We start from the raw sequence: 22850 nt of genomic DNA, 5'->3' as shown, positions 1-22850 counted from the left end.
TCCTCTGAGTTCTGTGTGGTGGGGAAGCCGGATCCCAGGTCCCGAGAGCCTCGAGAGCCTCCTCTGAGGCGGAAGTGGGTAGCGGAGGTCAGGGACGCTGATGGAGCAGTGGGACGGCAGGAGCAAGCGTGTCCTTGTTTTGAGCTCCTCGTGTTTGCAGTGGCTTCGAGGTCATTAATGAGACCCAGAGAAACAGGGTGGGGTGCAGCTGAGGCCGGTGAGGCTCCGGGTTTAAGGAGACTCACTCTCGAGGTCCTGCGCCCTCCAGGTGGGCAGCTGGGGTGCCGCTCGTTAGGTGTGGGCCTCGGGCCCTTGCTGGCCTTGTCCTCTTCCCAGCCCTGCCGCAGAGCAGAGCGGAGGTTAAGGTGACGACGCCTTACACCACAGAACGGATGAGTGCCACCAGGATCAAGATGGAGAGGGAACGTGAGCTGGAGCCGCAGCCCAGCGGCTGGGCAGGTGGGGTGGGCGGAGCTGAAGAGGCAGGGTGGGCGACCCCCCAAGAACGGGGTCTGAGGGCCGGGGCGGGGTGGGCGGGAGGGCGGCTGGAAGTTAGGGGAAAGTGAGTAGAGTTGAACGGAGGGCCCAGCACGCAGTGGTGCTCTCGTGAGGAGCAGGGGCTGACGGGCTGGGCAGCTGGCTGAGGTGAACTGGGAGGAGAGGAAGCTCCAGCAGCTTCACGCTCCAGGTGTGGCGTCGGCAGGTGAAGCAGAGCCCGGGCCGCAGGTGGGGATCCACAGCCGTGGAGGGGCACAGAGGCAGGTGACCCCCGTGTGCCCACCCCCAGCCGGCCCCTCTTCCGCACACCCCCAGAGGAGGCGGCCGTGTGCAGTGGGCGGCCCGGGGTGGGGCTGGGAGAGGCGTGGGCGGGGCCCCCGTCTGGGGTGTGTGCGCTGGATGTCCCCACCCTTCCTGCAGGCCTCAGCCCCGTCTCCAGTCACAGCTCTGCCTTCACCGCTGGACTTGTCTTGGGGGTGGGGGGAGCCGGGCCACACCGGCTGCCCCTCGTTGCCATCTGGCCGTGACGTCCCAGCAGCCTCCCCCGGGTCCCCGCAGGAACGCAGCCCATGGCCGTTCCAGGAACCCACCTCCACCAGCCCTCGGGCAGAGGGGCCAGGAGCAAAGGAGCATCAGGGCTGGCTAGTTCCACCCCTGTCCAGTGCCCTGGGAACCGGTGAAGAGGTCCCCACCTTGCTGCCTGCTCCCACAGGTGTTCAGGGGCCTGACGCAGTGGACGGCTGAGCTCGGCCCCGCTGCCTCTGGGGGCTCCTGTCCCTGTGGCCTGCCTCGGTCACCGGAGCTCTGATTCTGAGGACACGACCCTGAGTCTGGGCATGGTCTGATCCAGGCCACATGCTGATGGAGAGGATATGGCCGCAAGTAGACAGAATGAATAGCGTCGTATGTTGTTTGCCCATCTCCCGTGAGAAGCACAGACACCACAGGGGCCGGGAATGTGCCTGTGGGGAGACGTGGGGCTCCCTCAGCCAGTCCTGTGCTTTCCTGAGACGGAGGGGAGGGGGGGGGTCTGTCCTGGTCACACGCAGGTCAGCACTGCCCCCGGAGCCGCGGCTCCTGAGGCCTCTTCCCGCCGTGGGCTCCCCTTCTCCCTGCGCCTTCCTGGCGGAAGGTCTCAGCTCCTCTCCACGGGCCACGGGAAGTCTCGTCAACCCTTCCGCGCGTTCACGTGATAAATTCCCATTTTGCCACTTACTTGGTTTTATATTTCTCCATCTACTCCGAGCCCACGTAGGAGGAGGGGGGGTTTTGCTTTGCCTTGTTTCTCCTCCCTGCTCAGCAGCCCGCTCCCTGGGGACCCTGCGCCATGGGAGAAAGCCTTGGGGGTGCCCCTCCCCGCTCTGGTCCAGCGGAAGCTCCGGGTTCCTGGGAAGGACGGCAGGCTGGGTTCGGTCCTGGGGTGAGTGGGCAGGAGGAGGACGTGACTGGGTGAGATCACGGCAGCCTTGGGACTGAGTCTGGCGCTGCGTGTGCGTTCTCTTGTCCAGTGCCTGCCAGGACCCTGAAGGGTAGATACTGAGAGTGTGGGTTCAGTTCTAGAATCGAGCAAACAAGCCTCGGAGGGTTGGAAAAGACGGTGCCACGCACAGAAAACACAGGTTCACCCCCACGAGGCCTTTCCTCCTTGGCCGTCCACACGGCAGCTGCTGTAGCGCAAAGCGGGGTGATGCTGGAGTGGGACGCGCCTGGGCTTGAGCTCTGGGTCCCTGGTTATGAACTCTGTTACTCGGCAGGCCGGTCTCTTAATCCTGTAATCTGAAACGCTCCCTCCTCTGGACCTCCGCGCCTCCTCTCTGCCCCTCCTGGCCCGCCCGCGTCCCCTTCTCAGCCTCCTTTGCTGGTCGGGTCTCATGTCCCGACATGCAAAGCTGGAGGCTGGGACCTACCCTGGGACCTCTTCTCTCCTCTGTCTCCATCTCTGAACCATCTCTTCCATTCCCAGCGCTTTAAAGACTGTGTCTACAAAGGAGCAACTCCCACATCAAAAGCCTGGAGCTTTGTTTTGGAGTCTGAAAGCCAGGCTCACAGATCCGGTTGCTTGCTAGGTGTCTAAGAGACATCTCAAACATGAAGCGTCGGAAACTGGACTTGTGTTTTCTGGTTCCAGATGGGTTCTTCCTGCAGGGTTCCAGATGCTCAGGACAGAACATTCTTTCTTTCTGGGGCACTCCTCACCCATTAGGCCACCAGCCTGCCCACTCTGCTTTCCAGAGAGACCAGGACCTGAGCACCCCTCCCTGCTTGGCCCCCGCCGCATGGCTCGAAGCCACCAGTATCCACTGTGGTAGCCTCACCGGTCCGTCCTCCTCCACCCCTGCCCACCAGTGTCAGGCCCCCAGGCCGAGGGGCACCTCCTGCCAGGACCCATCACCCCCCACCCCTCCCGGCCCCGCCCCTGCTGCACCTCATCTCTCTGTCTGCCATTCTGGCCATGTGTCCATGCTCCCTGACCCTCGGGCCCTGGCCTGCACCCCTGATGGGTCACCCTCCTCCCGCTCTCACCTTCTCGCCTGACTCATCCCTCAAATCTCAGTGGAGACACCCTTTGATCCCACTGTTTTCATGCCCCCACTGGCCTCAGTACCTTGCAGGGGTTATAATCACAGAGTTCTTGGAGACATCAAGGCCTTACTTGACCAGTTTCCATCTTGTCTGCTGGACGGCAGCTCCCTGAGCTCCGCGGGCCCCTTAGCGTGTGCCCTGGCTCGGCTCAGCGCCAGGTGCATGGCAGGCAGTCGTCGGACGTGGCGTGAAGGGAAGGGGGTTTGCATTTAGGTGCTTCTCAGACACCAGGTGCCAAAGGTCACTGCTGGGCTGAGCTGGGCCCTGGCACCTGTTCAGGCTGGCCGAGGGCTCTGCCTACCTCCTGCCGCCCCAGTGCCCCAGGCTCCTTTTGCCAGTCCTACAGGAGGTCCTCGCAGTCTCTGGTGACACCTACTGGTGCTCTGCCCACGGGACAGTCCCCAGGAGGGAAGGAGGTCCAAGTAGCCCGGGACAATCGAAACCACACCCTCTTCGCAGGAGTCTCACTGCCCCTGGCCTGGATCACGGCCCCCTTGTATCCGGGCAGAGCCATCTCTTCCCTGTCCTGAATTACAGACGCAGCCCAGGGTTAAGAGGCTTCCCCTGACCCCCCTCTCCTCCCTCCATGCCCTGGGCTTTGCTGCTGGGCTCGGTCCCCCTCCCCCCTCTGGGCCAGCCGAGCCCCTTCCTCCTCAGGGCTCTGCACTCGCCGGGACCTTCTTCCCTTTGCTCTTCCCGGGCTGCTCGCGCCCTTCTTAGCTCCCGGCCCAGAGCTCACCAAGCCAGGAGGTCTTCCCAGGCCGGCGCACCCCACGCGCATCCTGGCCCCCACATCACCGACGTGTCCCCAGCAGCACTGATCACTCGTGGCAGCTGGCTCGCTTCTCTGTGTCTGTCTGTGTGTTTCCTCTCTGCCCTCTCCTCTGTCTGGCTAGTCACTCCAACAGGGTGGGGCCCCCTCGTCTGCGTGTTTACACGTTTGCTACTTATGGCAGGACGTATGGGTCGGGCGCTGTGCAAATACATGTTGGCTGAGTGAGTGAAGGAACGAACAAGCTCGAATTGGGTGCCAGGCGTCAGGCCGTGAATTCCTCACCCACTGGTCCATTTAGTCTTCGGGATGACCTTGGATGGGGAAAAATCCCACAAACTTCTATGCCTGTTTCTGGGTCTGGAAACAGACACAGAAGGAGAAACTGACGTGGGTGGTGGGTGTCTGCAGACTCCAGACCTTGCCCCTCCCCAGCCTTGGGGAGCACTTCCCCCTCTGGCCCTGTCCCCACTGCACTGTACCCCAGCAGGCAGGCGTGTGTTCGGGCGGGAGGACGCCCGGTAGCCTCTCCTTCTCACTGTTCTCACGCCGTGCGTGCTCTTCCTGAGACAGAGGATGGGTGGCCCTGCTCTCCCAGACCCGGTGATCCTGCTGTCAGCAGGCCCCGGAGGGGAGGGTTCTTTCTACCAGTATTTTGTCTCTTACCATCAGGCTGCCTCTAAAACACTTAGCCTTCATTCCCCCATAGACTGGGCACCCTGACCACACCCTCCCTCCAGCCTAAGGGACCTGGGAGGTGGGCATCGACCACTGAGGGGATCTGGGGCCTCTGGGGAGGCAGCAGGTGCCAATTCACTTTGACCTAGAAGGGAAATGCAGGCCGGGAATCTCCAGAAAGTTCTAGAATAGGAGGTGGAGGTGGAACCTGGACCCTGGGTTGTCCTCTTTGTTCCTCACATGGTCCACACCATGGCCCTGGGATGCAGCTAATAACAATTTTCAGGTGTTTTTTTGGGGGGTTTTTTGTGTGTTTTTTTTAACAACGGGGAAAGCTCCTTGTTCACCTGTAAAGAACGGATGTGAATATCTGCCCTGTGAGAGCATTGGCTGAGACCCTGTGTGTGACCTCGAGGCAGTGGAGCTATCCGATGACTGGCTGGTTATTATTATACTCATACCCAGGGTGCTTTCTAATGCTCAGATGTGTGTGTAGAATAGTGGTCCAGCACCCGATGTCCAAGCCTCACTACCTGGCTTGATTCCTGCCTCTGCCACTTGCTGGCTGTGTGATGTTGGATAAATTACTTAACCTCTCTGAGCTTTGGCTTCCCCATGCATCAGCATACCCATATTGCAGGGTTGCTGTGAAATCAGAGCACATAACTGTCTAAAGTAGCTGGTAGGTGGTGCACAGGGTAGGTCCAGCACTTCCCTTTTCTTCCTCACCATTTCGCAAATGGGTAGAGAGAGGCCCCGTACTGCCCTTGCTGAGAGCTGCAGGGAGCTCATGACGTGCGCCAGGATTTTAGTGACTCCAAAGAAGTGCTCGTTGCTTGTTATGGTGTCCCTGTGTCCTCGGCCCCCACTAGTGAACCCTCCCAGCGTCTGCAGGTATTTGCTGGCCGTGGCACAGAGCTCTCTCCCATCTGTCCGGCTGTCTGTCCAGCTGTCTGTCTGTCTGTCTCCATGGTGGCTCCCTTGAAAATGGGGGCCTGTCCCCCTGACCGGTAGCTCTTGGGTCCAGAAGTGCATATTGAGCCCCACAAGGCCCCCGCCATCCCCCAGACCTCCTGGGGATGTCTGCACCAGCTGTCCTCCGGGGCTCCAGTTCACCTCTGCAAACAGCCCTCATGGCTGCCTGCCAGTCCCTGGCCATCCCGCTGCCCCCTCCCCTAGAGCCTCCTGCTGCCTCAGCAAAGAGGGCCCCAGGGCAAGGCTCAGGCCTACGTTTAAAAAAGAATGACACTATATATACACACTAACAAACGTAAGGTAGATAGCTAGTGGGAAGCAGCCGTATGGCACAGGGATATCAGCTCGGTGCTTTGTGACTGCCTGGAGGGGGTGGGATAGGGAGGGTGGGAGGGAGGGAGACGCAAGAGGGAAGAGATACAGGAACATATGTATATGTATAACTGATTCATTTTGTTATGGGGCAGAAACTAACACACCATTGTAAAGCAATTATACCCCAATAAAGATGTTAAAAAGAAAAGAATGACACTGATAACCTGCGAATACTGTACTAGTGAATCATGTTCAGACCTTTAAAACAAATTTGAAAATGCAGAAAGGCAAAAAGGAAATAAAAACCACTTCAAGTTCTGCCCCCCAGAGGTAACCACAGTTAGTTTAAGTGTCATATATGTTCTTCCAGACCGCTGTGTATATACGTCAGTTTGTCGTAGCGAGTAGGAGAGTGCTGGAGTCATACTGAGTTTGAATTCTGTTTCCACCACTAACTAGGGGTGTGCTTTGAGCAGGTCATCTGAGCTCTCTTAGACTCAGTTTTCTCATCTGAAAAACGGACATGATAACTACACTGACATGTGCCAAACAGGACGCTCGCTGCATACTGGCATCTGTTGGCAGGAACGTGCCTTAGCCGTGCCCTCGGGAGCTGTGAGGCTACAGTGCGTGTGCGCTTAGATTCCTAACTGCTCCCGTCGGGATCTGATTCTTTCTGCTCTTTCTCCTCCGGGTGAGAGAGCTGCCAGGGAGCCAGGCTTGCTCAGCTGGAGAAGATTGGAGAGAGGAGGACGCTCGCTGACTGTCTTGAAACACCTAACCGGCTTTTGTGAAAGACCTGTTCTGGGTTTGGTGCCGGCAGAGGACACACTCTAGGGCAGGGTCTTGCCGTCTGCCCACCCCAGGTTCCCCAGTGCCCTGCCCAGAGCCAGGTGTAAGTGGGCACAAGCAGACGGACCCGATGGGTAGAACTCGGAGAGCACGTGAAACCGCTGGGTGCAGAGCGAGGGGGCCCCTTGTACATGTCAGGGGTGTCCAGAGGCAGAGGGGTGCCTCAGGGAGTGGCATGCTGGCTGGCTGTCCCTGCAGGCTTTGGAGACAGACTTGGGCGCCTTTGTGCTGTGTGGCCTTGGGCAGGTGACCTTGGAGAGACCGCATGCTGTAGTGGTCCAGAGCCAGAGGCTGGGGCCAGCACTCTGACTTTGCCGTTTGCCAGCTCTGTGGCCTTGGACATCTTGCTGACTTCTGTGCGCCTTTCTTTCTACATCTGCAAACAGCAGCACCTGTCCCGTAAAGCTGTAGCGGGGGTGGTCAGTCAGCGTGCTGATGGATTCGACGTGCTAGCACAAGGTCTGTGCAGAGCAAGCCCTCTGCATCTGTCTCCTGACCAGGCGGTAACTCCATCCCCCGGCAGAGCAGAAACTGTCCACATCGTGCACCCAGCGCAGTACCTGGACATGTGGGCACGCAGTCTGGGAAGCCCTTACAATTCAAATTATTCGTATCGACCCTGGGGCCTTGGGGCCTGGCTCTCCAAAGTGGGGGTGTGTGGACGACTTCCTGGCTGGCCTCGGAGCCGCGGAGGAACTGTGCCGTGAGTCTGCGGGGGGTCTGATTCATCTCTCTCCTCCTCCGCCTCTTCCCCTGCCCACTTGGAATGTCATCATCCCATCTGTGGTTAGCTGCGCTCAGCAGCGACTGCCGGGAGGTGATGGATGGGCAGTGACTCCTTCTTCCCTCGCGCTCTGCTCCTTGCTTCTCCTGCTGCTGCTCAGCTAGGCCGGGGAACCATCTCCACTCCTCCATTCTAGACACAGGTAGGCCTTTATTCAAACCCAGATACTCCTCCTATCTGGTGAGTTTCTTAACCTCTCTTAGCCTCAGTTCTTAACATCTGTGTAACGGAAACGTCTACCTCCTCGAATGGTTGCTGTGGGTAGACTTTCCAGGTGGGTGAACGGCACACAGTAGGCACTCTGTAATCGCCAACACCCGTTTTTCCAGCTGGAGAGACTCTTGGCTGGGAGCCAGGGGCCAGCATGGCACATCCTCTCTAGACAGGGCCTGGGTGTTCAGCATGAAGCAGAGACCGCCTGGTGCAAACCCTCCTCCCCTGATGCTCAAGCACATTCTCCCCTTTTGCCGTTTGGTAGACGAAGGGCAACTGGAAGCGTTTTTCCCGGGAAACTGCAGTGAGTTCATGGTGTGTCCCTCTGGGAGCAGCCGCCATGATCAACCAAGACTCGGCCTCTGTCGAAGTTTCTGGTGAGAAAGAACTCCTCCTGTGGAAGGAGATCTCGTTGCTCTCCAGAGGTCTAGAATGTTCCGCCTTCCTGGAAGCTGAGGGAATACGAATGGCAGTGGGTGACAGCACATGAACTCCAGGGGAGCAGGGGCTTTGTAATCAGCCATGTCTGTTTTGTTTTCACACTTTCAAGAAGGAAAATCGGCCAACTAAGCAAGAGCTAATTAAGCCCAGGTTTTGATTCCTGAGAACTTACCCTTATCCTTAATTCCAGAACTTCTTTTTATGTTGACCCTGAATGATTACCTATAAATCTGTATTGATTGGATAAGTGAAGGTAATCCAGTTTGTCAGTAGTTTCTTTACCAGGAAAATGAGTTTCTTTTTCTTACGCTTTTCACCTAGGCTTGGGGGTAGCTGGAGTTCCTCTCTCCTCAATTCTAGACAGTCCTGCAGATGTTATGTCCCACGTTTGAAGGAGGAAGAAGGGAAAGTACGCCTGCCAATCCCTTCTACCTATCTGTCCCCTTACATTGGGGAAACCAAAGCTTTTTAAGACATCACGCCTTCTCAACCAAGCACGCTCTGGTATTTATGTCCTTGGCCAGAGCTGGGTCACAGGTCCATCCCTCGCTGGAAGGGCGGCTGGAAAGGTGGGGAACAGAATTACCATAATGGGCTTAGACCAACCAGCCACAGCTTTTCTCCATAGGCGGAAAATGCTGCCATTCTGAATAAAAGTGACGCTCTTTTAGCAAGGAAGGAGTGGGGCATGGGTGTTAGGGTGGCAGCTAACAGTGTGTGCGACACCTCAGTGGCAGGAGTCCTGGAGCCTGTGCAGTCTTCTCACCTGATTGTCAAATCATGACGCAGCCCACGCCCCAGAGGCTTCCAGGCCGCCGCTCAGCCTCTACTGCTTGGCTCAGGCGTCACTGGTCGTTCTGTTCAGCACAGACTCGAGGCCTGTTCTGTGCCTGGAGCCGTGAAGGCAGTGGACATACAGCTGGACCGAGGCTCAGCCGGGTGTCCAGACCCACCGGGGAGGCAGCCACGCCAGTCAGTGCCTTCAGCATGGTGCCGCCGGCTCTAGGACACGGGCGCTGCCGGGGGGCCCTTACCCAGGCTAGGGTGCGTGGCAGCAGGGTTGAGGAGGAGGGGCCTGGGAAGCGGGGACACAGGACGTCACGGCAGCGCGGGCGCTTCCTTGAGCGTGCCTGCTCCCAGTCCTCTCACAGCCCACGAGTGCCCTGAAGATAGGGACGGTGTCTTATCCCACTTATGTGTCCCTGGAGCTAGCTCAGTGCCTGGAATGTGTCTGGAGCTCTGTAAGTATTTTAGTTCGAATAAATGAGTTAACGTGGAAATAAATAGATCATTATCCAAGAGGTGGGCGTATCTTGGCCAAAGGGAGGTAGTCACGGGCTGAGAGGGACTTGGGATGCTAACCTCCCTCCCTGCCTGCCAAGAGGTGAGCCTCTGGGGCCCCGTCTTCCCTGGGGAGCCTGGCTGCAGGGGGTATTTTGGGAGCCATTTGTCCTGACCTACTAAGTCAGCTCTAAATTCCCCCTTGAGGCTTTGGAGTGTATGAGGCTTAGTGATGGCCCCAAAAGGGGATTGGCAGGTGGTTTGGGGACTGATTTCTTAAAGCAGTTTGGGCACGCGCTAACGTCTTTGAAACGTTTCAGTCTTTTCTGTGGTCGTGGCTTTCGGACTGCCTTTGACCGTCCCGGTTTGGGAGTCAGGGCAGAGACAAGGCTCAGTAGCTTTGCCTGCCCTGAGCTCCAGGTGTCAGCCTCCAGAGGTTTGCTCATAATCAAGGCTAGAACCTTCTGAGTCAACTCATTTTAGATGACGCACGGTCCCAGCCAGTCCCTCTGGCGGCCTGCCAACCTTAAAGCAATTGGCCGTCACCCGCAGCTGCCGCTGTCCTGGGTGGCGCCGTCTAAATACTGCGCACTGCTGGCATCCTCTTGCATATCTGGTTCTAGACAGACAACTCCGTGCTCTTTCCAAAATAACTCCTTCCTTGGGGCTTGTCAGACCTCTGGTGCCTTTGGGATAAACATTAAAAATACCTCCTCCCAAATCAGGGAGGATGTCATTCTTTCCCCTCAGTGCTGATTGGAAAAGGGGCCTCAAACTGGTCCCGCAGTGAAACATTTGTGAAAACGTATGAAAAGAGATTACTGCACGTGGAATTGATGGGATGACAGAACTGCCTAATAACGTGTGATTATTATAATAACGTATATAGTAACCAGATTGCTTCAAGGGCAGGGCAGTATTTGTACTAAGTTGCCTCCGGTGCTACAGTTAAGTCCTGTTACGGCTTGATCTTGCTTCATCCTCCAAGCAGCCCTGCAACAAGTGTGTATTTTGTAAGGTGTCCCACGTCACACATACTGACACCAACAGAGAGATTAGGAGACCTGCAGTGGACCCAACACTTGGGCCTGGAACCTTAGCGTTGACAGTTGGTGCTCTCTCTGGGATTCTTAAAAATTGAAGTATAATTAATTTACAATGTTGTGTTAGTTTCAGGTGTACAGCAGAGTGATTAAGTTACACACACACACACACACACACACACACACACATATTCTTTTTCGGATTCTTTTCCATGATAGGTTATTATAAGATATTGAATATAGTTCCCTGTGCTATACAGTAGGTCCTTGTTGTTTATCTATTTTATATATAGTAGTTTGTATCTCCTAATCCCAAACTCCTAATTTATCCCTCCCCTATCCTTTCCCCTTTGAAAGAAACCGTAAGTTTCTTTCTGGGAATTTTAGGGCAACTGGAAGAATCCCTTTTCCTTCCAACTTTTTTTTTTAAGTGAGAAATCATGAAGACATTCAGATAAGACATTTACGTAATATCGTATAATAAGGCGTTTATGTAATATCGTATAATGAAGTATTTTTCACTGTGTGACTGACTCCATTGCCTTTGTGTAACTGAGCAGTCTTGCTTCTTCTGGGATTACGCCTGCTTCTGGAATTGCACCTAAAGCTCCCTGGGGCAGCATAACAGACACCTTGTAGGTGGGCCCCCAGCACGTCTCCTGTTTCCTTGACACCCTGCTGGCTTGCGATTTTCATCTGTAAGCTCCTGCCTTTATGAATGAAGTTCCCTCTGCCTGGATCGCCTTTTGGTCTTTTGTCCATCTGGCTGAGTCTTACTGTTCCTTTAAGGGAAAACTCAAACATCGCCTTTCCAGGAAAGCTTCCCTGACCTCCCCAGGCTGGGCTAGGTGTTGGATCAGAGTCCTTAGTGCCCTAGCAACCCAGACCCATTTCTGTCACTTATGACCCCATTGATCGTGTGGATTTCCGTGTCTGACTCCCTCTGATGGATGACTGTGAGCTCCTTGTGGGTGGGGACCATGCCTGTTCTTATCTCATCCCCGTATGAGCACAGTGTTGGCAGAGCCAATGCTTAACAAGTACATTTGGCAGTAAATGAAACACTCCGTCAATGTGGCGCTGCCTCTGCGTCTGCCCCATCCTGGACGTCCTGCATGCAGGGGGGTTGGCGCAGGGTCCCAATGACATCACGTGCCCTGGAGGAACCGTGGGCTGCGTTTGCTCATCGATCTCTGTTTCCTCTTGCTTTTCTCAGACGTGCTCTGCCCCAGCCTTCGTGTAGAAGGAGATCGCTTTAAGCACACCAATGGCGAAACCAAGGAGATCACAGGTAAGAGAGTAACAGCCACCCTACACGGCTTGCTTTCTGTGCTTTTTGCTGGACTTGACCATGACCCTCCTTGATTCAAGGGTAGCCTTGCTGGTGCTGTCCTCATTCCTGTCCTTCACCGAAGTCCTAATAGGATGGTCTGAACTGTGCAGGTAGCCGCTCCCGTCAACGAACCGTCAACAGGGAAGACCGTTCACGTGTTCCCTCTGGGAGCAGGTGGTGATGCTGTAGGGTCGGTAGAGAATGCAGTGGAGTGAGTGACATGGTGAGTGAGTGATTGGCAGCCGGGCAAAGGGTGAATAAATAAATGCATTTGGGAGTGAATCAGAGTCATAAATACATGAGTGAATCAACGGATGAGGGAACACAGAGACACACGACTGCGGAGCCAGCGGCAGAAATAAACTCCGCGGAGGCTGTCTCTGAACGCGACCACGACTGGGTAACTGAGTGCGCGGGGGACGCTGAGCCGGCCCCCTCGTCCCGATGGTGATGAGCGTCCATTAGCTGCTCCCAGGCGTCCAGCTGAACACTTCAAGTGCATGATCTCAGGGAAGTTCTCCTCCCTGCAGGACACCAGCCCTGCTCCCCTCACCAACGCCGGCCCCGTCAGGAGCCCCGTGTCTCCACCCCAAAGCATCTCGGGTCCATTTCTAACCAGTGCAGTCAGTCTCCCATCCAAGGCAGTGAGCCCCGGGCCATCAGAACCCGGTGTCTTGTAGGTGCTGCAGTGCCCCGCCCCTTCCCCAGGGAGCCTGCCTGGGTTCGCCTGCCCATGCGGACATGCCAGCATCTGCACCTTGGCGCCTCAGGGTTGTTTCTAGAACAGCAGAAGGCTGTGCTCCCTGTGTGCACGGCAGGTGAAACGTGCCAGGGGATTAACACCCCTCGGGAGTAACCCAGCCCTCAAGCAGTGAGCGTCGGTAAAGAAACACCCGGCCCCTTGACCCACTTGCCAGCACGTCCCCACAGGGGGCAGCTCCCCACAGGGGGCAGCCGGCTTGGTGCTGCTCTCCTCGTCAGCTGCCGTGCCTCCCTCCCTGCTGACCCTTCTCCTCCATCGAGCGTCTCCCGGATAAACTAGCACTTCTGCGGGGAGCACCTGAGCTGTAGTCAGTGCTCAGTGAGGTGCTTACTCTCTCTATCAGGATGTCTTTGTCTAACTCCTGAGAGCAAGATGACTTCCATCCTAGTCACTGTGTTAATGCAGCTACCTTGAAGTGAAAATATTTATAGCCGAGTCACCGTCCAAAGGGCAAAACTGCTGGGAGCACGGATGTCCCCACTGATTGCCTCGGTACTACCCAGCGGAGCTCTGGCTCTGGGTAATCTATTCTCCATCCCTCGAGCCTGGCTGGGCCTCTGCCGGCTCTGCCCCCAAGTAACTTCCGCTGAGGTCACCCTGGAAGGCAGATCTTTACCTTGCTGCATCGTCCATGTCGGGCTTCCTGAGCGATGAATCCCTCGTAACGGCATCTCCCCTAAATAATTCATTATCCAGTGTGTTTGTTCACAGAAGGGAAGTTACGACAGTCATACCATTAATAACAGAAATAGTAATAACTGATGCTTACCAGCACTTACATGCTTACCACGTCCTTGCCTGCCAAGGGATTTGCGCTTATTTTCTCATTTAACCCTTACAATGTAGGAGACCAGCACTATTGTGTCTTTTGTAGCTGGGGAAACAGGTACAGACACATTAAGTAATTTGCCTGAGTTTGTGGCGGAGTCAGGGCTCACATCCAGCCGTCGGAAGGAAGAGGGGGAGGGAGGGAGGAGACGCAAATGAGCACCATTTCATCTGCCGTATCGTCTGTAACTCAGAAGGAGCTTTCCTCTCGTTCTACGGACTGAAGAGCCCCCAGTATTTTTTTCCACTGAAGAATAACTGATTCTGGCTGGGAAGATTCAGAACGTGTCTGTGTGTACATGTGTGTGCACGCATGTGCGTGCGTGCACGTCTGTGTGTGCACACGTGTGCTTACGCAAGCTGGGAACAAATCCTTTCGGCTCTGGCGTGTGAGGATCCCGCTGAGGAGTCTTGTCGCGATTGGATAGAAACGGGACCCTCTGTGCAGAATCCGCTGTGTGGATGTGCCGCCAGTGAAGCCTGGAACCTCGCCTCCCCTTGGTGGGCTCCGAGGCCCCCAGGAAGTAAATCACAGCGCTGGGTGGGCCTCCATCAGCACGCGGTGCAGATGCCCTGCTTGTGCAGCTCTGAGAGCAGAGAGCCTGCGGGATCTATCGTCTCCTCTAATTATAACCAGACCAGAAAAGAGGCTCCTGCCAGCTGGAGCTGAGACCGGAGTTAGGGAGAGATGGAGCCGCACACTTGCCAACTTAGACGCAGTCGGGTAACCGGAGCAGCTTTTGTAAAAAATGCAGTTCCCCAAAGCCTCACCTCCGGGCGGTTCCTTAAATGACTCCAGCTATTTTTAGGGCTTATCTGGGCTGGAACAGTGAGCACGGGGAACAGAACAGACAAAGCAGGTTGGAGGCCTGGGTCCATCACCCGACTCTCTGAGATTCAGTTTCCCCACTTACGCAACAATACATCCGACATGATATCTCTGAGGACCCCTCCCAGCTCTAAAAACCGAATGTTCTGCAAATTCTAGTGACTGAAGGTGTTATACAACATTCCTGGGGGGTCAGCTATTTAAAGCTGAAAGAAAGTGCTGGGCACGGTCCAGCTCTGAGATTGGGCCACAGACATCCTAATGTCTCTCTGCTCCTACCTGAGTTCCGACCTCCAGATAACAGGCGCCGTGTCACGAGCATCTCAGATAGTCTCAGCTCACTGCCCCTTCCCTCCCTCCTCCCAGGCCTGTGTTTCCAAGTCTAGTCCTCCCCAGTCTCCCCCAGGCCGGTCCATCCCACCGTTGCCGCCTCCTCCATCCCCACTGCCAGAATGGTCTTCGAGCACAGAAACAAGATCGTGTTTCTCCCTTGCTTTAAAGCCCTTCCGCGGCTCCCCACTGCCTGTAGAAAGAAACTCAAACCGCCTCGCATGGCCGACAGAGCCCAGCCTGATCTGCCCCTGCCTAGCTCACTCCCCTAACCGTGGCTCCTGACATCCCGAAATCGTGGGATTCTCAGAAAGAACCTCGGTGCCTCAGGTCCGGTGACCTTTGCACATCCAGTTACCTTGGATGCCCTTCCCTCTATCTCTGTCTGCCCAGATTTTATTTGTTCTTTAAATTCAGGCCAGGCCTTGCCTCCTCTGGGAAGCCTTCCCTGATTGCTCCTCAGCTGGGCAGGGAAAATATTCCATGTGCTGTTATACAAGCCCAGCCATTCCCCCTCCTTCTCATTTACCCATCCATGATACAACACACCTTCTCTCTGTGCCTGTTTCTCTGTAGACACTAAACTTTTGGGGGTTGGGGCTGGGATTTTGTCCTGTTGAACATGGAGCAGCCAACAGGGCATCTAAATGGAGGAGGCCCTTCATGGTTTAGTGAGTTCCTTTCTTCTCTCCTTCCCTCTTTCCACTGACGGTGCCTCAATTAAGAACGACAACCAGAGCTCTTACTTTTTTAGGGATGGAAACATGAATCAGATCAGGTCCCATCCTTCAAATTGCTCACCTTCTCCTGGGGACAGATTAACCGTGTGCACCTCGGCCAGTCCCACGAAAGACCCGGGAGTAATTTCCGTGCCTGGGGGTCCGGCCAAGCTTCGTCCAGTGCGGACCTTTGAAGGACTCTGGGCGATCGTCACAGTGTCCCTGATACCACCTGGTTCAGCTGAGTCCGTGACTTCGGGAAGGTGCATCCTTGCGGTCTCTACATTAAACAATCGCCGCTTTATCTCGCGGTGTCTCGCATCAGGGTCCATTTACCTCGGGAACATTTTTCATTTTTCTTCCCGGCCTTTATTTATTGCAGGCAATTCATCTTTCTCTCGGAGCCCTTTGCTGCCTCCTAGTTAATTGCTTGTTGTTCAGAGTTTTGTGGTGTTTAAGTCTTTGTTTTTATCCATGGACGCCAACGAAAGTGGAACTAGAAAGTAGAGCATATGGTTGCTTTTCTAAAGCTATTTTTTATTCTCCCACACATGACTGCTACAAGGAAGCCCAGGTTCAGGTGGCGGTTTCCAGTGACAGGGACGGAGCTGTGAAGTAGAGGAGCGGGCCTCTCTGCCCTTCTGCCTGGCACCGTAGTGGGCGGCATTGGGCCCGTGCCCACCGGGTTCTGAGCCCGCTCTGAGTCAGAGCCGGCACTCAGTGGGCGCCCCCGGGGCCCGCGCATCCCTGTGGGCCTTGGGCAGCCCCGTGAAGTGGGAGTTTGCAGGGGCTGAGTAGTTGCACCAGAGTCGTGGAGCTGCGGAGTCTAAGAGCAGGGAGGCCCAGGTGTGTCTCACTGAGATGCTCTCCTGTCCTCACTTTCCCTCCTTAAACGAAAGTGGCTGCTTCCCTGGAGCGACAGCCCACCCCGTGTCCAGGCAGTTACCGCTCCAGGGGTTGCTCCCCGGCCGCTGAGAGCCTCTGAGTGCTGACAAACGGGAGAGCCCCCCGGGACCCACTTGCTCCCGCAGGGGGAGATGGCAGGGACGCCCGGAGGCCCCGAGGCCTGGAGGCGCGAGCCTGCAAGTCGGGCCCTTACCCTTGCCTCGTTGCTGAAGGAGACGCGAGGATGCGGGCTGTGGCCCGGCCGGCGCTGGGCCTGCTTTCACACCCGGGCAGAGTGGCTCCAAAACCTGCGCCCGCCTCTTCTGCCTTTCCTGGGAACAGAACCTGAGCCTAAACGGGCCCTTCACCGCTCGGTGTCCCTTCCATGGAACCCTTGTGGGCCACTCACCCCATTCCCAGGCACCAGCCCCTCCCACTGTCCTCTGCTTCCCAGCCCTGCGGGTCACTTCCAGGTCCAGGGCCACAGTGCACGGGCGGTCCTTTGGATCTTCACGAGATCCCTCCTTGTGTGGCCCAGTGCATTCCACCCACTGATCCCGCTGGACCCGCCGGGCTCTGTGAGGCCTTAAACCCAGAGCTGCGGGTGATGACGTTGGGGGGTGCCTGCCCCTTGGGGGGCCCCTGCATCTCTGGGGAGGCTAGGTCGTTTGCCTCAGTGGGCACTAAAGGGCACACTGTTCCAAGGTGTGCTGTCTTCATCCCTGAGGGAGCTTCTGGGTACATGTTTTCTATCTTAAGGACCAAATCTCGTTTAACGTTGTGCCATGAATTCTGTTAATTCGCTGGTGTGTGAGATGCTGTTTAGAAATGACATGATGGCAACTCTTAGTCATTTTCTGAGAACTAGGCAACCTCAGAGTGGCAGGGGCTGGGGAGGGGCCGGTGCCTAGAGTCCCCCAGGGCCTCAATCTCAGCACAGCCTTGCTGTGCATGGAATCCCTTCCCAGACCATCACAGGCCCTGCCCCGGGCCTGGAACAGCCCCTGCTCAGGTGGCCCGCCCCCTGAGGCCTGCCCGGTCACCCCTGCTCACCTCCCATCAAATCCTGTTTAATTATTCCTCACTGCCTGCAATTGTCCTTTACGTTTGTGCTGGACATGTGCTTATTATTGGCCTCCCACTAGGGCACCAGTTCTCCCAGCGGTGTCTCCAGTGCTCATGCATGCTTGGCACAGAGCAGGATCTCAAAACATATGTATTGAATGCGTAAGTGATATCCACGGATAGAATCCAGTGGGAGAAGAGGCTGTAATCATTGTAAAGGGAACTAAATAATGTGAAAATTATTTTGTGGGTCTTCTGCTCTATGTCAGGCTCCATACGAAGAGCTCTGTATCATATCCAAGCTTCACCACAATCCTGTGAGGTGCAAAGACAATCCGCTTTTTACAGATGAAGAAATTGGTGCTCAGAGACGTCAGGCAACCTGCCTAAGGTCACACAGCTAGGGCCTGGTGGTCAGGAACACAGCCCAGGCCTGTCTGACTCTGCTGCTGAAACTCTCAATTGATGCTAATTCCTTTCTGTTCTTACAGCATCTTATACAGGGCTTGGAACAGAGAGGCTCTCAAAATACAACTTGAATGACTAAATCGTCTCTTAGGACAGAATCTAGTTAGAAGATGTTTTAGTCATCCTAATGTGAGCCCTGCAAGCTCGTTTCCTGTTTTCCATGGCAGCATCTCAGAATGTTGGAGACAGCAAGAACCTTCCTGAAGTCTCATGGGTTAGGTGCCACTGATGCCGAGTGGTGTGTTAGCCCGGGGATGCAGAGACAAGTGAGGCCGGGTGCCCACCCACAGGCGGCTTCCTCTCATCTGCTGCGAGGTTCCCCTTCCCCAGGGACGCAGTGTCAGGCCGGTACATCCCACCGTTGCCTCCGTGTGGGCATCGTGGTTGGGCTCCTCTGAGGACCCCAGCTGCAGGACTCAAGTCAGCCCCCCCAGACTGGTCCATGTGGTTTTGTAGGGGGTCATGGATAAGTTTGTGCTGCTGATGGTGGAGAATCCTGAGTGAATAACTGACCTGCTGAGTCGGTTTCCTACCACGGCTGAGCGACCGCCTGGGATTCTCTTGACGGCCAAGGTGGCGGGTGTCAAGCCTCTGTCACAGCCGAGTACTGAGGCTCTTGCGGGTTCTGTAACCCGCTCAGCATCACACAAATATGTGACTGAGCTGGATGACCCCCGTCCCGCCAGCTCGCCTGAGCCCAAAGTTCGTGTCTTTTCCATTACTTCGTGTGGCCAGTGAGCAGGGTCCTCTCTCAGAGTCATGACAGAAGGAAACGCGCCTTTCCGTTAATGCAGAGTCACGAAGAGTTTTCTTCTCTCTGATGTTTCGCTCTTTAAAATCATGCAGTTTAAAAGCTGCTAAATTATAATTCAAGCAGAGTCCAAGTGAATTGCGGAAATGTGGCTGCAAGAAGGAAAGCCAAAGTCGCCACTTAGCCTGCAGAGCCGGGCCGTGTGAGCCGGGTGTCCCCACGTGGGCTCCTTGAATGCCAGCCGCACGGCCAGGATGGTGGCCGACTGCTTACTCCATGCTTGCCTGTGATCCAGGACTTTCACGAAGGCTCATGTTTCATCGGAAACCCCAGCGTCTCTGCCTGTTTCCTGCAATTGGCCATGGAAACAGAAGCTGTCCATCTCCTCCCTCTGCTGTTTCTGTTTTCACCTGGGAAATGGATTTGCACAGTTCCCTACGCTTAAATCCTGCTCCCCCAGGGCAGGACGGGCTGGCCACCTTCCCAGAGAGCAGATGTGCTTTTCCTCTGTCTCCCGGGCTCCTCTGGCCAAACTCACTCCTGGCTCTTCTCTTTGGACAGGTTTTGACCTGATGGATTTGTTCAGTGTGAAGGCGATCTTGGGGGAGAGAGAGAACGGGGCGCAGAGTTCCTACGTCCGGATGGGAGCCTTCCCTGTGGTGCAAAGGACTGAGTGAGTGCTTGCTTCTCCTTCTAGGCCTGCCCAGGACGCCTCTGAAAGGTGGGCAGGCTCTGGGCAGCACGGTTGCCCACTGAGCACTGGGCAGGGATTTCGCCTACAGAGTGCCTGGTGAGGTCACCCTGAAATGAAGCGGCCGAATCACTGACCCGGGAATTCAGCCTCGTTCTTAACCATGTATTACCGTTGACGTTATTGGTCCCCTGGTCCTTCTACACTCACCTGTCCGTACAGGTGTGGTGTTCATCCTCCATCCATTCATGCCTGCGTTTTTCTGTTAGTTCAGTAAACTACAAACGTTTATCATTTATGGCTTAGATCCACGGCACCTACTGTGGGCCAGCCACTGCATGACACGCAGGCAGAGCACCACCCAGAGTCATGTAGTCGTTTTGGCCAGTGGAGACCCAGTTCAGTGTTTGCTGGGTGCCTGGCCTTACACAAGTCATGGGAGGTCCCTGTGCCCCAGTCATGGCATCTGTTTCATCTGAGGTGAATGTGTCCGCCTTGCAACGTCATTTGAGAGGGTCATGATGCAAAGATGAGTCCAGGGTCTGACACCTGTGGGGTCTCCAGTCCAGGGCTAATGATGACACCAAAATTAATGTTCCGTTCTTCTCCTCTCAGGCAGAATGGTCTTTTGAAAATGAAAAGTGATATTTTATCTTGACATTACTCTTCATCTTAAAACTCTTTAATTACTTCTGAGTGTTCTTAAGCTAAGGGCCTGGGAAGACCCTGTGTGTGATCTAGCCCCGTGCTGCCTTTCTGGCATCAGGTTCGTCCTGGCCTGTCATTGTCTGCACTGCCCTCTCTCTACCCCTGCTTGTCCTTCAAAGTACAGCTCATCTGTCCTGCTTTCAAGGATGCCTCCCCCTAACTCTGAGGTTAAGCCAGGCCTCCCCTTATTTTCTCTCCTCACAACCTGTCCTCCTGCATAAAATGTAGCAACATTGAAGCCAGCGACTCGATTGTGCAATGAGTCATTTGCAGACTGTCTCCCCAGCTGTGGGAGAAGCTCCTGGAAGGGCCTGAGTCTGATCTCTGCTGAGTCCCAGCATGGAGCTGAGCCCTGCCTGGAGGAGGGGATGACTCAGTCCACGATCAGTGAGAAGCCTCCGTTAGATACTAGCCTGGCAAAGGTGGGCTTTGCCACGTCAGGCCTCAGAGCTTGCATTTTGCAGGCATGCAATCGTTTCTCCAGCTCGGTGGGCGTTCTCTGAGTGCCAGCCTTGCACCAGGACTGTATCGGGCCCTAACGTCCTCCACGGCTCACAGCGCCAGCATCCCGGGACAGTGCTGGTTCAGAACAGGAAATGCTACGTCAGTTTCTTTCTCTGGGTCCCGTTTCCTCACCCTGCGATGGAGACCATATCACAGTCAGCAGACCCTCAAGGGAGGCGTGCCTTCCTGACTGTGGGTGGTGTTCTGTCCACACAGGGGCTGAGATACAGATGCTGGGTGATCTTAATCACCTGGTCCCATGCTCATTTGGGGGCCACACAGGGATGAACAGAATCCAGGTTCCATTTCCCACTTAACTCCCCTTACTTCTTTGGCCTAACTTGTCCAATTCATCCATACCACTTAGAAACAGAAAAAAAAAATCACAGGCAACTTCACTTTAAAGCAAACGTACAAGGGGATTCCTTGGCAGTTAGGACTCCACACTCCCACCACAGGGGGCTCAGGTTCGATTCCTGGTGGGGGAACTAAGATTCTGCAAGCTGCACGGTGTGGCCAAAAATGATAATAATAATAATACAGCAAACGTGTAATAGAGAAAGAACAAAACAGAGGGAGGAAAGCACGCGTTACACAAATGCGGTGGGGAGCCCAGCAGAGGCCTCCCACTTGCTGAGGGTGCCGTCTTTCTATCAGGGCATTTGGAGCAAACAGCACAATGGCTTTGGACTCTGCTCTCTGGACGTGGGGCTGAAGTGTTTCTGGGAATGGATTTGGGCTCATGTTATGCTGAGTCGTCCTGAGAAGGAATTTCTACATGGTTTCGAGTTTGTTTTAATGGCAAAACAGAAACAATCAAACCGACAGAGCTCTGACGTGTTGAGTGAGAATAGCATCCCTTTCATTTCTAATGCAATTTACGCAGATACATACCTACACGTATAATTTTTAATGTATGGGTTAATTTTGTTCATAATGAAAAGGAGTGTCAATATTTGTATTTTTCTTACTTGCTAAACGTTTAAAGGGCACTTTACACACCTTATCTAACTTATTTCTCACCACAGTAAAATGGGGGGAGCAAGGCTTGTGTTATTCTCAGCATTTATCTGGTGCGACATTTGAGGCTCAAAATGGGACAGTAACCTGTTCAAAATCTCATAGTTCCTAGGAGGCAGAGGTTGGCCTCAAACTCAGGTCAGTCCTTCAACTCCAATCCCTTTACCCTCTCCTGTATATCTGTATATATACACAGCCTAAGAAAAAGTATTAATCTCTCGATAGAGAGAGAGAGAGAGAGAGAGAGGCACACCCCGGAGATATTGTGGGTTTGGTTCCAGACTACTGCAATGAAGCGAATATCAAAACGAAGAGAGTCACATTTTTCGGTTTCCCAGTGTGTATAAAAGTTATGTTTACACCGTACTGTGGTCTTTCAAGTTCGCAACAGCATTACGTCTTAAACACAGTGCACATATCATCGGCACTGATGGACTTGCTTGGTGCAGGGTTGCCACAAACCTTCAATTTAAAAAAAAAACACAGTATCTGTGAAGCACAGTAAAGCTAAAACACAACAAAACGAGGTGTGCCTGTAGATAGAGATATAAATGTAAATATAGTTATCAATGTATAGATATAGTGGATTTAGATACATAGCATATTTGTATATTATACGTACATGTGTGTTGAGAAGTAAGTGTGTTTAGAAAAGAACAGTAGCATAGTTGGCCTCATTAATGCAATGAGAAGAAGAAAAAAATTGAAGGGCAATGTTCATCTGAGGCTCCACAGCCTGTGCCCGTGCAGAGCGGTGGGGAAGCCCCGTATCCCTCCCGTGTGGCAGTGACCTAGGACGTCCCTGAATCCTGGGAAGGCCCGAGGGAGTAAAGGGCACTGCTCCCAGTGCCTGGACGTGATCCTGGGTGAAATCCCAGCTCAGAGAACGACTCTGGACGGCTGGGCCAACTCCCGGCTCGGATCTGTGAACCGAGATCACAGAGGGAGGACCAGTCTGTACTCACAGGTTCTACAGCCAAACGAAGGGTCCCTGAGGGTCCACGAGTCTGAGAACCAGAAACCCAGACGCCTCCTCATTTCCCTTCCTGGCTCTCTGGCCAGACAGTTTCCACCTCCTCCAATGCAGAAGGCAGCGCCTCGCATTCTTTGCCCCTAGAGCAGGGTTTGGCCCGCCGTGAGTGGGAGTGCCGGGCGACAGCTGGCGGTTAAGAGGAGAGCTCTGGAGACCCGCCGCTGTCTGCAGGGGAGCCTCTGCTCGACCGCTGAGCAGCGGGGTGCAGGAGTCACCCCGTGAGAGCCTGGCCGCCCTCAGCTAGGGCGGGGGCATCACAACACCGTACATCCGTAGCTTCTGTCGCGGAACAACGTGCATGCGGAATTTGTAGGGGAAAGGGCAGTGCAGGGCTGTCTGGGCTGGAGCTGCAGGGGCCGAGGGATCCTCCCATTTGAGGACCTGGTCCCCCGAACTCAGGAAACCAGTGCTCTGTGGAGACGGAGGATGTCCTGGCACGTGGGGCAGGGACCACGCGGGCTAAGATGTGACAGTGTGGCCTTGCCGAG

General features: G+C 54.9%; 1 protein-coding gene across 1 annotated transcript in view; it reads left to right on the top strand.

Annotated features, from left to right (window-relative positions):
• Positions 1–22850, top strand: part of COL22A1 (collagen type XXII alpha 1 chain) — a 268416-nt gene that overhangs the window by 42070 nt on the left and 203496 nt on the right. The window contains exons 4-5 of the mRNA XM_030875888.2: positions 11652–11726; positions 18968–19079. Of these exons, the coding sequence (XP_030731748.2) occupies positions 11652–11726; positions 18968–19079 (187 nt within the window). The remainder of the gene's footprint in view (positions 1–11651; positions 11727–18967; positions 19080–22850) is intronic.

Source organism: Globicephala melas, chromosome 17 (genome assembly GCF_963455315.2).
Source record: "Globicephala melas chromosome 17, mGloMel1.2, whole genome shotgun sequence".
NCBI classification, from domain to species: Eukaryota; Metazoa; Chordata; class Mammalia; order Artiodactyla; family Delphinidae; genus Globicephala; species Globicephala melas.
Note: the sequence above shows the minus strand (reverse complement) of the source record. Positions and strands in the feature narration are given on the sequence as shown.